Here is a 13892-nt window from a genome sequence, read left to right as displayed (position 1 = left end):
GTCGTTGCCTGTCACGATGACCACGATGGATACGATGGATGAACGACATTAGTGGTAGGAACCGGTACCTACACTCACATCGAACACCACAACGATGAATGAAACAAAGTAAACTTCAAGTGCCTCTCTTTTCTCAGCCCACGTATCGTCCTGTCTTTGTATCGTCCACTCTCGCTGCCAGAGTCATCTCACACCTCTTCGTCCGTGTCATCAAGCTTCAATAATTGATCAGCTCCATGTCGTTCCTGCAGTATTTATCTCTTTCTGCACCTTGACCACTGCTTTGTAGTGGTGGCCACATTGTAAATGTGCCTTCGACTCGGTTCTTATTCGGCAATACAATTGTCTTTTGTTTGCAGTAACACAAAATGTACCTGGCGCTCGCTGCGATCGCTCTCTCAGGTATGCCATATAACTACGCCCACCTCTTCAGATGCTGATCTTCCATCAAGTAGACGTGTCAGCAAAGTGCAGTAACGTGGGTGAACTTGCACTAAGTGTCCGCACTACAGACTCAAATATATTCCAGATGGAAAAGTAACCGCAGAAACGCTACCTGGGCTGCGGAAAAATCTGCTCCAACGTACAAAAACTACAAGCGGAATGCCCACAAGAAATACAGCTCGGATTCCAGCCCGCAAGTGGGCCAGAGCCACATTCCGAGCAAATCCAGATAAATGCCTCGCTCTTCGGATTTGTAGCCTGATGTGGTGGTGGACTCCTAACACTCACTCTAGGCTCATCAGTGAGGGTTACGGAAACGTTAGGCGTTCTCTCCAGGCCACTTTCAGTTGGCCCTAAGGACGTGCGTGATGAGATGGTCGCATCAGAGCCCACATGTAGGTTGAAGCTTTTCGACTGTACCAAATGCGTTGCTTCACGAGTATTTCGCGGCAATGTAACCGAAGTCGCATTCAGGGCCTGTTTTGCGTCGTTCATGATATCCAGTATCGGTATCATGTACACATCGCCATAGCAGTCATCTGCAACAACGATACCATGCACATACACTATGCGGCATCTGAAGTCTTCTCCGGCGTCGTTGGTGTCGTTGACAAAGTCTTCCGATACAACCCATGTACCAGAGCTACCTTCAGGTAGCTCATAGTCTGTGTGATTCGTCAACAGGTGTCAAAGAACAAGTAAGGTATCATAACTTACTATCGATGCCAGAGAAAGTTATTGGGTGTACGTTGATAAATACATCTCCAAGGGGGAGTATCGCACGCGCAGGTAGATTTGAGATAGTGGCCACTACGTGTGAAAGCAGGTCAGGACGAAATTTCACAGAGCCCTTGCAGTGACCCAAGATGAATTTCTCGTCCGTTGGGTCGCTGGAGACCAAATCTGAGACCGTGGTTTCATTCGAGAAGTGTATCAGTGCCCAGTCTAGATTTCGTGCCGAAGCAGAAAAGGAGACTTCGGCGATACGTCCCAGTGTCTGTGGTCTGCCCCAATCTTCCAAAACGGGTGTCGAGATGAATTGTTCGAAGTCGACGTCCAGCGGAGAAGAACCAGTCCTATTTCCGCAATGTAGTAGGTGCCCGACCGTCAGTCCGACTACGGATTCCATGCCTTCTGTATCCGTGACGACCAGCACACCTCCCATGCTTGCATGTAGTTCATTCGATGTTTGCGTGAGCACGACCGAACCTGACCAAGGTGATCGGTGTTGCAGATCTGTCGTCGCGAACGCAACTTCCACTTCGTTCCACAACCCGCTCTTGAACCGCAATGAACGACCGACATACGCCACTTCAACACCTTCCCCAGCGCAAGCGCTCCGTGCTAAATCTCCTTGAAAGAACGATTCGACGTTCATGACTGCAGATGTCGGGCAGAGGACTACGACCCACGGTTTGGCGGAAGCCTCATCTGGCCCAAGTATACGGATCCTGTACATCAAAGGTCTGAATTCCTCAGATTTCGTCGATAAGTGAGCGAGGAGAGGACCATGTAAATCATCCAAAAGGGCGTTAAGCCTCTGTAGAAGTTCAGGTTCGACATCTTTGTTGAATATTAGGAGATTATTGATGCGAGTGCGATCGTTCTCGCAAGATTTATGGAGTTTGCTACCACATTGCGGGCATTTGGGTCTGCCTGGCCTCAGGTGGGTGAACATCGAAGACGTCAATATGTCATTCATGCCGAATGGTTATGAAATCGCACCGGAAAGCCAATATATTCTGTTCCACCGGTCAAGGCCAGGCTGGCGCCGCAGCTTCGAGGGCTGTAAGGCTGAAGAACTTGCGTAGCGCCTGCGTTGATAGGTGTTGGCGCTATACCTACGAAGTAGTTGCAGCAGTTCAATTGAACCAATAGCAGCTTGCCACACCTGACCCCAATGCTGACCCCATGCTCAGCCTCTCCTGGCTGGTGACTGAAGAGGCGCCTGAATGCGCAGAGAAAGCATTAAATTCCCTTCCCCACTTCTTCATGTCAACCTATGACGCGAACATGTCTTTTGCTCCTCTCGAAATCGTCACCGACACTGACTTGCAGAATCTCGGTAGATGCGTATGGAATTGGCGCCTGTGCGGCAACTGCGATGGTAAATCGACTTGCAAAGCACCGGTATGTCCCTGGATGCACAAAGATCGCGTCCAATCAGCCTTGTCGCGATATGAACGTCTTTGTTCATGCTACGTACCATTCTCCGCAGCACGACAGGGTTTGGAAAATCACCAGGATCTACTCGATATCATGAATCAAATTAAAAACAATCCGGATGAGTCGAAGGAGCACTTAATGAAACAGCACTTTGCCGATGTTAATTCCGTTCCAGTCTCAGACCAGGAGAAGGCATACAATTTGGGCCTGAGTGTGCTGTTGTCCCTGAATTGTGGCGTACCAAACGACTGCACAGATAACCTGGAGGACAGCGCCGATGCGATTCCGTGGTTGACCGGGCAGTCAGTCAAGGCATTTATTGATGAAGCCTTTGGGACAAAAGCGATGGTGGACGTCGAATCGGTGCTCACGTCAGACTTCACCGCGAAACGTTTGACGAGCAAGGCTGGATTGCGCTTCCAAGCAACGGACGACCTTCGCAGCCACCTGAAACTGGATCTAAGAACGCGGAGGGTCTATGTGTATGACAGCACAACAGTTTTGGAAGAGATGCTTGTAGCAACGAAGCAAAGCTCTCAGGACAGCACGCTTCCTCGGGCATTAGTATTGGAGGTTCTTTACACGATCTACAAGGTTCTGTTCCCTCCGGGCCGTGAGTCGGAAGTTTTCGCGTCTTATCTGACGAACAAGCGTGGCTTCGAGAAGAATTTCTTGCGCTACAAGATGCGTTCGTTCGGGCGATACGACGACCCCGAGATCGATTACTCCTACTTTGGCGAGCGGTTGAGGGAGCTGCAAAACGAGCTAAAAGATCCAAGTCCACGCAACTGGTTCGAGCGACTGTTCGAGGGAGGAACGAAGAGTGCTGAACGGAATATGTTGATGGCAACGACGATTGGTGTGTTCATCGCAGTCACGATCGGCCTATTCGGATTGGTGCTGGCTGGGTTCCAAGCTTGGGTGGGGTACCAGCAGTGGAAGCACCCGGTCAAAGATTCGTAAAGTTGAGGGGGCGCGGCCGTAAGAGGGAACAGCCTACTCGCGGCCGCAACAAACAACATTCAGCGCACAAAGGCGCAGGGTATCTAGCTAATTCGTGCAAGACAAATAACGTGTATCGTCAAACCCACCTCTTTCTCAGCCACGCTCGATGTCCGTACTACGTCTCATCCTAAATCCTGTACTAATCCTCTCCACCGGACTCGGCCTAACCTCCGCACTCAACCTTCCACCAACGGTAGTCATCCCATTCCCACACGTGGTAACATGAACTGCATCCTTACCCACCGTACTGCGACTTGCAGCCGTTCGTAACGTCGTTCTATTACCATACTCATACCCATTTCCCAAATAACTCCCAATACTACGCCTGCCATTAGCCTGCACCATACTACTCCGTCCAGCACTAAGCGCTTGCTGAAGCGCGTGCATGTCAACGGCGTACTCAATGTCTATCTTCTCGTCGCTAATGACTGCCATGCTGCGCCTATCTAACTCAGCCGTGTTACCCTTGCGATCACGCCATCGGCGTCGCACTTCGCGGAAAAAGTCGCCGATCGCATCGAACGAGAGCGCGATGGCAATGAAAGGGATCGAGATGGCAAGGCCGATACCGAACATAAATTTGAAGACATAGGACATGGGGAGGCTGGGTTCGTCGCCGCCGGGCTTGTGAGGAAACTCCTCAATGTTGATCGTGAAGAGGGCGGCGATGAAGCTTAGCGGCAAGAAGATGATAGTCACGATTGTGAACACCATAATTGTCTGGCTCTGGCGCGCGGTTCCGGCGGCTTGGTCGCGGGCAAAACGTGCTTCGAAGGCGTTGGCGTGCTTTTGCTTGAGGTCGAGGAGATCTGTGATGGATTTGTAGATACGTTCTGCTTGCTTGTCCATTCGTTCAAGATCTTTCAAGTGAGTGTCGATCGTCTTGAGTTGGTCCTTAAAGTGCCGCTTCAGGTCGTACTGGGCCTTGCGCTCTTCCCTGTAAATATCAATGATGGCAACTTCAAGATCTGGAACCACTGAGCGCTGGTCCTCGAGGACCTTGGCGATCATGTTGAGCTCGTCGCGAATATCCTTGGTCTCTGCCAGAAGATCGGTCTCCGCGCCTATGTCAAGGAGTTTGTCGACGAAGAGAGGAGCATGCGCTAGCGAGCTATCGTCATCGTACACGAAGTGCTCGTCTTTGATGGGTGGATCAGCGAGTGCATGCGTGTGAGAATGATGCGGCATATGGCGGCGATTCTGATGCTCTCGGTGCCTGCCTTCTGCTTCGAGATGCCGCGAGAATCGGTTTGGCCGTCTATGATGTTGCAACCAGGCTGATGCCTGAGCGGAAGCAGTGTTGAACTCTTTGAAGAGCATCGTTTCCATCTCTGTGGCATCGCCAATACTGCTCTCGAACATGTCCAGGAACTGATACTCTTCGTCACCTACGCGATGCCTATCGAAGACGCCACTGCAGCGCTCAGTGATGATCGTAGCTAGATCGTAGACATTGCGTACAGGCTCTTGCGTCTTGCTGTTGAGCCTTTCGATGATACCATCAAGGACGTTCAGAGGATCGTTGCGGGGCTGCTGCCACCGCTGGGGAAAGGCGGTGACGATCAAATCTTTGCCCAGCACCCACATCCACAGCTGGTCGACCATGAAGATCTTGGGATCTACATGAGTGCTGTGTGATGACTTGCGCTGGTATCTGTACACCACCTGATCTCTATCTCGTGACCGAGTATCGATGTTATGATAGAAGAACTGATCCAGAGTTCGGCGGACGTGAAGCGAGACCTGAGAAGACGTCAGATGCGCACGTAGCAGCATCTCGTCGTACGTCGACGCTTTTGCTTGCGGCGCGATGTGAATCTTTTGCCAATTGCGCTCCTTCAGCGACTGCGCTCGTGCGATAGCTTCTTGCATTTCCTGTCTCCTCTGATCTGTCTCAAAGTGCAGGTACGGCATGAAAGTAAAGATGTTGGCTTTTGCAACAGCTGCAGGGTCTTTCCTCCCAGGGCTGCCTGGTGAGCGAAGGCGCCCACTGTCTGTCATCGGCATGCTGACCTTTGTTCTAGATTGATAATCATACTGCTTCGTTAGTGTCTCTGTGCCTCCGGATCGTCCACCAGCCGGCTTGGAGCCTCTCCACTTTTGCAGCTTGTTTGTCTTCTCCTTGTGCTTGCCCTTACCTTCTTTTCCAACGGGAGTACCTGACCCGTTAGTCCAATCAGTCTGATCAGTGCTGAAGGTACCCGTTCGTACTGGTTGTCGCGGCAACGGAGATAACGGCGATTCTTGCGCGCCGGCTATTGAATCGATGCTTAGACCGAGGCCATTGTTGACAACGATCTGCGGCGGCCCGTGTTCGGCACTGTCAGATAGATCGGACTCATCGTGGTGCTTTGGGGCCCGTGGTGTGCTTTGACAAAGTGGCCGCATGAAGTGCGAGTGCACTTGCTGGCCGCGGTGTTGGTGCGTAAAGGACCTTTCCAGTGCCCTGAAGCCTTCATGGTCGTTCGCGCCCTCTTCGATGAACGCTTTGGTTAGCAGCGCTTCAACCCAAGCCATGTTATTTGCAGGAAGGTGGATCCACCGAAAACTTGTAGCCTTGGACTCGGCTGGTAATATTGCAACGGCTGGTTTCCGCGGGTTGATAGCATCTCGGCCGTACAGGACCTCATAGACTGTTCGCCTTGTGACTTTGTTGTCGTTGTGGAAGTTGCCGAAGTCGACAATCGTAGCATCGAATCCATTGCAAGCTCCCAAAGCATCTTCACTGAGGGCTTCCACGTTGTTTGAAGGAGCTAACAGGTACACGATGTCCCGTCTCTTGTTCTGCGCAGCGCGGAGGAATGGTGTAATACCGAAAGAATCCCTTGCAGTACGCTTGATGTCCTTTCGTTCCAAGAGGCATTCGACTACATCGAGGTGTCCAGACTGCGCAGCAATATGCAACGGTGTCATACCGTTCAGTAGGCGGGCATTGACATGTGCTCCGGCACCTAGAAGCGCCCGGATCACTCTCACCGTTCCTTGTTCGCATGCATTGTGTAACGGTGTCCAGCTCCCGTCGCTCTTTGCCATGACATCTGCGCCGTGTGCAAGCAGCGTCTCGACGATGTCATCTCGCCCGTGCGCGATTGCGAGGTGGATAGGCGCCTTGCCTCTTCCCTCTACTGCGTTCACATTGGATCTTGGTAGCTTCGGCCGTTCCAGTAACATCTCGCAAAGTTCACGCTTGCCCGTGCTTGCAGCCCAATGGAGGGGAGTTCTCTTGCTCTCATCTTGCCCACGCGGCCCATCGAGGGCAATGTCCCGGCGCAGCAGTAGCTCAACAACATTTGAGCCCCAGTTACAGTCCTTGTCCGCCGCCAGATTGTGTAAAATGTGTCGCCCATTGTGGTCCTTCTTGTTCACATCTGCACCGCTTTTCAGCAGCACGTCCATGACGTGAAAGTAGTTCTTCCATGCAGCAGTCATAAGCGCAGTGCGGCCTTGCTTATCTTGTGCGTCCACATTTCCACCGAACCTGAGAAGCAGCTGAAGCACCTTGGGGTTGTTCCTCTCAACTGCCTTCAATACAGGTGAGACTCTGCCTCCCGGTGTCCCGTCAGGCTTTGCTCCACTTTCTAGCAGGTATTCGGTGATCTCGACGTCCATTCGTTCGACGGCGCGCATAAGGCCAATGCGCAGTAGGTGCTCGGTAGGTTGCGCCTTGGCTTTGGCCTCTTCGATGATCGCAATGACGTCTATGTGTCGCTTCTTCTCAATCGCGTTGAGGAGGAGTGGCTCGATACGAGTCGCACCGCCGCCATCACTGGAGCGTGAGGGCGAGCGGCCCATGTTTGCTAAGAGGAAGTGGCTCCGAAGCTGAAGCCGGGCGCGTTACGGTGCGTTTCTCGATCTGTAGTGAGACGGGACGGTCCCTCAGCGGCGACGTATGGTATCGCCCATATTGCGCGAGGGCTTCGCAGTGTCAAGGTTCCTCTCTCTTCAGTTATGTACGGAATGCGATCAGACATGAACATTGTTGCACAGGCGCCAGTAAGCGCACGCGGAAGATCCAAGGGCCCTCCGTCGTGCAGCATCACGTGTGTGTAATGATCTGTGATCAGTGGCTGGGCTTTGACAGGGATGCACAGAGATAGCCCTTCGGCTGTCCGCGAAGATCAATCTTTAGGTGCATTACATACATTGGTGTCCAGTCTAACATCACAAAGCTGAATTGACGGGAGGGTCCAATACGAAGTACTGCCTCGGCGCCAGCACACCAAGGCAAGGATGACGTAGAATCAACGCGACCGTTCCCCCAAAGCACGCGGCAATTGGCGGTCCATCCAACCAACACACTTCAAGTCTCAGCTGCACCTTTGACGTGTCGGACGGCAGTTGTTCAATACATTGCGGGGAACCGCAAGCCTCATGCTATAAACAGCCATGAGAGCCGAGGACTATAAAGTGCCGATGCCGCCTTCCGAGGAGGCAGCCATGTCGACATCTTCAACACCCCATAGACGGATTTGGAGGAGTTCAACACTCTTTCATCGCATTCTGGTTGTACTGTGTATTGCTGCGCTCTACATGATCAATTCGACATCGCGGAAAATGTCCTATGCGGACGCTGATCTGTCACAGTATACCGAATCGATATTCATTCCATACATCTACAAGTTCAGCCCGAAACATGTACCACAAATCCAGACGACAATCAAGGATGCGGATATTGAGATGCCCGTGGACACCGGAAGTACCATGACGCTGATCGGTGCGCCCATTCTCTCCAGTGTCGACAGAAGCATAGGAACGCCAGCGCATCACTTCTTCACTAGCAGCAAGATCTTGTACGTGGGTCGTCTTGTGGAGCTTCCGATCACGTTCCACGGAGAGGCTGGCTCGCAAGCTATCGCGAAGGTGCCGATCCTCGTAGTCGACAAAAGCTGGACATGTCCGTGGTATGATCCGAGCACGCCAGCAGGTCGGTTTGAGTGCCCTCGTGGGCCCAATGGAGAGGAGGCTCTTGTACGCGACACGTCAAAGATAACATACATGGGTGTTGGCTTCGGTAGAAATGGGCCAAAAGACGGTATGCCGTATGCTTCACCGAGGGTGAATGCATTCTTGAACATTCAGTCGATCAACGGGCGAATGATACCGCCCAATTTTATGCGACTGGGCTATGCGATCTCAACGCAGGGTGTGCATCTTGGCTTGACGCAAGCGGTCGTGAAAGGGTTTCAATTCACAGGCCTCGAGCCTGGGTTGACACACGACGAGGACCCAAGAGACTGGGCCATGGCTAAGATGTGCTTCAGCATCGATGGCAGAGGGAGGCATTGTGGTCCTGGGCTTGTCGATACAGGCATCTCCCAAATGTACATTCGAGCCGAGGAAGGCTTCACAATACCGAATGTGACGATTCGAAACCCGAATCTCAATGGCAGAGCGAAGATGGTGAAACGAGTCAAGCCTGGCACGAGGCTGTCCATTGGCTTCCCCTCGTTAGAGGACTCTGCGATGTCGTACTCCTTCGCGGTTGGTGATGGCTCGCAGGTAGAGCCCACGTACGTCTTTCCAGAAACGTCTTTGCGACCACCGTACGTTAACACCGGGAGGAACTTCCTCTGGGGCTGCTCGATAGCCTTCGACGCAGCCGATGGGCGGTTTGGCTTCCGGCCTGTAGATGGCACATCCAGTGCTCATCTGTAATGTAGTAACCAGTTCCAGCCTGGACCATGTGTTTAACTTCTTCCTCTTTGCTTTGGAGGATTCAAATCCAATCCCTCCACGCTTATCCCAAGTCCATTCCCTTTACCCAGTCGGTCTAGTCATTTGACAGTCAGACTGCGCATGGGGCTTTTCGATCCCTCCCTCAATACTCTGTACTCCTCAACTGCCTTCACAATGACCATGTGCGCCTGCTCGCCGTTTAGGCCGACGACGACAATGGCACCGACACAGCCTTCTACGCCCTTCACAAGGGCAGGGTATCCACCTCCTTCAATCGTGTACTTCGCCCACTCATCACCACTCATGGCATGATGCTCAGCAAAGCGCTTATAATCCCCATCGAACTGACAGCTCATGTGCCATGTCGAGTGTCCCCAGCGCAGCACCGTATTGCGCTTTCTCTGCACCCAGGTCTCATGATCCGGCATCATGCCCGGCAAACTCGGCGAGTGGAACAGCGTCTGGTTCGCAAAAGAAATGTGTATGAGCGCTGAGATATCCGCGGACCTCAACGTGTTGCGCAGGATATTGCCGATGACCCACGCATGCTCGCACGTGAAATGCGCAAATGTGAAGCTCTTCTCCTCACGCGCCAGTTCAGTCACATTTCGCGTGGGCTTTGGCAGGGATTCGAGCATCGTGAGGGTATTGAGCGAGGCGTGCGGTTGGTAGGGCGGGGCGTGGACGGAGGTGCCAATATGGAGCAAGGAAATGGGATATAGATTCATGAACGAGAGCCAGGGGCGCTTCAGGGAAAATGTTGACAGGAGTTTGACATTGCGGCACGGGCGGGCGTCCAAGAAGGCGCGCACGCCGCTGGCCGTAGCGTCGAATCGTGCATGCTGGAGATGACGGCGGAGCGGCGGCTGGTCCCGTATGCTAATGAGACATTCGCGAGTGGGGCACTTGGAGCATGGCGCTTGGGTCGTTTCGGGGTTGGTCTGTTTCAGGGTCCGTCTTTCCGTGCTAGAGTTTCGGTTCCGTACAAGGACTTGTTGCATCTATATTGCAGGTCGCTCTATGAATCCATCATATACATCTCGAGATACTAGCGTCTTGTCAATATCTCAACTCCTTTGTAATCCTTTGCCTCCCCGCCAATCTCCTTGACTAATCACTCGGTCAACTCGCGGAAGGCATACCAGTCATCCTCCTACCCCATCGATTGTCTCCAATTCTGAACGTGATCACCTTACCAGTGTTGTGCGTGCTACTGACTTCTCCCAGCACGAAATGGACGCCCCTGTTGCCACGCTCGAGCAGAATGTTGTGAGGGCTCAAATTATCATGCACAAGACTGATGCGATGGAGATACTGGATAGTTGCAGCAACAGCCTTGAGACATAACCTTCTGTCCACGGGTCACGAGTTCGTCGACCGTGCAGTCGCACTTCTTGAACACGAGGCCTGGTATACTCTTTTCTGCAAGTGGTACATGAAACCTGGCCCTTCCGTGGTCGAGCTCGAGCTCGTCACTCACCTCGACGCCCAGATACTGAATGATGTTTAGGTGGTCAAAGCTCAGTCGGTCGCAAATACTTGCCTCGTGAGTCGTAAGGAGACTGGAAGTTATGCCCTAGATCGCAGACGTCCCATTTACGTCCACAAGTTCGAGGATTTGGGTTCGATTGACGCACACGTCCACTTTGGTGTCCTTGTGATACAGTGCGAACCGACCTCTGAAGCCGTGGTAGATATGCCTCAAATTGACGCTGTCAATGTGCTTCTCGTCCGGACGATTTGCTTGTACTTCACAACACAAAGTGTCGAATTCTTGTGACAGGGAGCAACGATTGTGCTGCCGCTGTTGGTCTCGTCAACGCGCCAATCTATGACCTGCATGCCTGGAATGGAAGGCGCTTCGGGCAACCCGAACCCTGGGTGATGGACTATCTTATTAAGCATCTGTGAGTCAAGAGGTACGCTGCGAGGGTGAGATTTAGTTGCACAGATTTGTTAGAGAGCAGAAATATTTGGACTTTGGCTTCGAAGCGACTTGCCGTAAAGGTGAGCCGATCTGGGCTACTTCCAGCCGATAGATCATTCACAACGTAGGCTCTTCGACTCCAAGACGCATTGTGAGCTGCGTGGGCATGCATCGAGTGTAGCCAGCTCTGCTTTGTCAGTGACTTCTTTGTTTGTCTCATGTCCGATAGCCTGTTTTCGAGACTATGCAGATCCCCGAACCCTGCTATACCAATGTGACGCTGGTTTGATGAACATGTTGGTAACACTTACTCCCCGAGCTCGTTGCAGAATATGCCTTCGCCGCTAGATGTCGGTCTAATCTCAGAGCGGAAAGGTGCGCACCACCTCCTCGCCGAAAGTATCGTCACCGCGTCGACGAACACGCTCCTCACTAAGTTGATGCATGACGACTTATTCGTGGACCTGATCCGAGGACTGGCAGTAGTCGCTGATCAACACCAGTGAACGTGCATGGATTGGCTTCACCACATCGTCGAAATGCTTCTATCTTCTGCCAATGCGACATTAGTCCGTTGCCATGAGCGCCATCAGCTCCCTCGCCGACGCACGCTTGCCAACGGAACCCTATCAGTATGAGGAGCTTCCCCCAGACGCATTTCGGTACCTCGCTCTCTTGCCTGGAGTCGACAGCGACCCACTCAGATGTAGCCTCCACACTTCGCGCATCGATGGGGCTCGTTACGAATCTGTATCGTATGTTTGGGGCACCGACGATCGAAATCATCGCATTGTTTGCGATGGCAGAGTATTGAAAATTACTCCGAATCTTCACAGAGTGCTCCAACGAGTGAGACTTCCGGATGCCCCGAGGACCCTTTGGGCAGACTCCATCTGCATCAATCAGGAAGACCTGCTGGAAAAGAGCGACCAAGTAACTCTTATGGGCCGTATCTATCGCAATGCAGAGCGTGTTCTTCTTTGCATGGGATCCTCCGGGGAAGAGCATGGGCCTGCTGTAGCCGCATTACTTGAGGATGTTTGCGGCAAGATTGATTCTATCCTTCAAACAATCCGTGGGAGAGTTGACGAGCTGGAATCTGCTGGTAAATGGGAGCCTCAGTGGAGTCCTCGGGACTGGTTCCCATATGTGGACGCAGATGAGCCTGTCCTGAGCGACGCCCGATGGGTATCCGTGAATGTATTGGTGGAGCAAGATTGGTTCTCACGAGGCTGGGTCGTCCGAGAAGCTGGGCTCGCAAGTCAGGGTATAGTCATATGGGGGAAGATATAGTTCGCTTGGCACGACCTTATGCGAGTACTCGTTTGGAGACACCGGCGAGCCGTGAAGACTATCAGCATGCCAGCTGAGGACCGCTTCAGATCTCACTTGGAGGCTTATGAAGCTCAGCATCAGGACATCGTCTGCACGTTCTACCAGGAGGGTTCCTGGAAACCCTGTTCCCTCCTGGATTACATCCATTTCGCGAGAGCCCTACAGCTGAAGGATCCACGCGATAGGATATACGCTTTTCTTGATCTTGCGAACGACTCCACGCGTCAACTGAGTATCTTACCAAACTACAACGACACTCCATTGAACGTCTACCGCGACTTCGCAACAGACTACGTATTGGCAATGGGTGCTGTCGACTTACTTCACTACGTCAAGCATGATGAAGCGTCACTTAAATCGATCTCCATGACCTGGGCACCGGACTGGAGCATAAGAGAGGACAATTTTATCAGTTTCGTGTCGACGAGCGACAACTATCCGCCGCTGAGGTCGCGCGAAGGACATGTTTCCACGCCGAAGCTGCTTGGTGGCACGACTCTCCAAGTTGAAGGCGCCGTCGTTGGCTCTGTGCTTTTTGCTTCTCGCGTCCTGCAGGGCAGTGCGACAACATCAGCCGTGTTGTTCGAACTATGGACCTCAGTACGGCAGTCAAGACCTGAAACGCATTACTACTCGTCAGATCTACTCGAAGCGTTCTTCGACGCATTGTCAATGGCGAACTTCTATGGCGACATGGATGAGTGGATGCACGCGCGGAGGACTTACATCACAGCATTCGAGCGGCTCTCCATGGAGCTATACGATTCCGGCGCTATCAGCTGGGATGCCGAAGAAGTAGACATGCTCGAATCCAGCAACGTCCACAAATTTCTCTCGTCGACGACCGCTGGCAAGAGATTCATCGTTACAGAGCGGGGATGCTTTGGCCTCGCGCCCCACGTTGCCCAGATAGGAGATTCATGTGCAATTATTTTCGGATGCTCCTCGCCTTGTCTACTGCGCAGCGCTAGCAGTGGTGGTCGTTATATCTACCTAGGCCCTGGCTTTATCCTGGGCAAGAAGATGCTTGAGCTTGACGGATATGGTACAGGGTTCTATAGCTGTCTTGGCGTCGAAGAGAGCAAAGACTGGGTAGAGTGGGATGTTCAAGAGCAGTGCATCCTCCTGTCTTGATGCAGCTGAGTTTCAAGGAAGGACCAGAGAAATTCATGGCGAGCAAGCGCAACTCACGATCTAAGAGGCTTCACTTGCGCAGCTTCATTCAAGATCTATTCGGCAAAAGACAGTGCTGAAGCTGCCACCCTCCTAGCATAGACCACATCATGGCGCAATGTTCTAGCAGGGCAAAGGAAGGCTCGATAGCAACATCTACCCTGAG

General features: G+C 52.5%; 4 protein-coding genes across 4 annotated transcripts; 3 read left to right on the top strand and 1 right to left on the bottom strand.

Moving 5' to 3' along the window:
* Positions 1-415: 415 nt before the first annotated feature.
* On the bottom strand, positions 416-2438 carry M421DRAFT_88639 (uncharacterized protein; the record flags this gene model as incomplete). Its single annotated transcript, XM_033597682.1, has 5 exons — positions 416-436; positions 733-1109; positions 1162-1984; positions 2170-2285; positions 2336-2438. The coding sequence occupies 5 exons, from the start codon at positions 2436-2438 to the stop codon at positions 416-418; spliced, it is 1440 nt and encodes a 479-aa protein (XP_033453667.1).
* Positions 2439-2457: 19 nt separating this feature from the next.
* Positions 2458-3573, top strand: M421DRAFT_51862 (uncharacterized protein; the record flags this gene model as incomplete). The annotated part of the gene is made up of 1 exon (XM_033594974.1): positions 2458-3573. The coding sequence occupies one exon, from the start codon at positions 2458-2460 to the stop codon at positions 3571-3573; it is 1116 nt and encodes a 371-aa protein (XP_033453666.1).
* Positions 3574-7727: 4154 nt separating this feature from the next.
* Positions 7728-9577, top strand: M421DRAFT_415759 (uncharacterized protein). Its single transcript, XM_033590818.1, has one exon. It carries the CDS (start codon positions 8002-8004, stop codon positions 9268-9270), a length of 1269 nt encoding a protein of 422 aa, XP_033453665.1. The 5' UTR covers positions 7728-8001; the 3' UTR covers positions 9271-9577.
* A 143-nt stretch (positions 9578-9720) lies between these two features.
* On the top strand, positions 9721-13687 carry M421DRAFT_88636 (uncharacterized protein; the record flags this gene model as incomplete). Its single annotated transcript, XM_033597681.1, has 9 exons — positions 9721-9930; positions 10059-10226; positions 10519-10560; positions 10802-10981; positions 11056-11198; positions 11243-11298; positions 11448-11518; positions 11789-12485; positions 12585-13687. 9 exons carry the CDS (start codon positions 9721-9723, stop codon positions 13685-13687), a joined length of 2670 nt encoding a protein of 889 aa, XP_033453664.1.
* Between the last annotated feature and the right edge of the window lie 205 nt (positions 13688-13892).

Source organism: Didymella exigua, assembly GCF_010094145.1.
Source record: "Didymella exigua CBS 183.55 unplaced genomic scaffold M421scaffold_2, whole genome shotgun sequence".
NCBI classification, from domain to species: Eukaryota; Fungi; Ascomycota; class Dothideomycetes; order Pleosporales; family Didymellaceae; genus Didymella; species Didymella exigua.
This window is presented reverse-complemented; position numbering and strand designations above follow the sequence as displayed.

Bases quoted from the DNA above. Each gene is read 5' to 3' on its own strand.
- M421DRAFT_415759 (XM_033590818.1), top strand. From the start codon at position 8,002: ATGAGAGCCGAGGACTATAAAGTGCCGATGCCGCCTTCCGAGGAGGCA.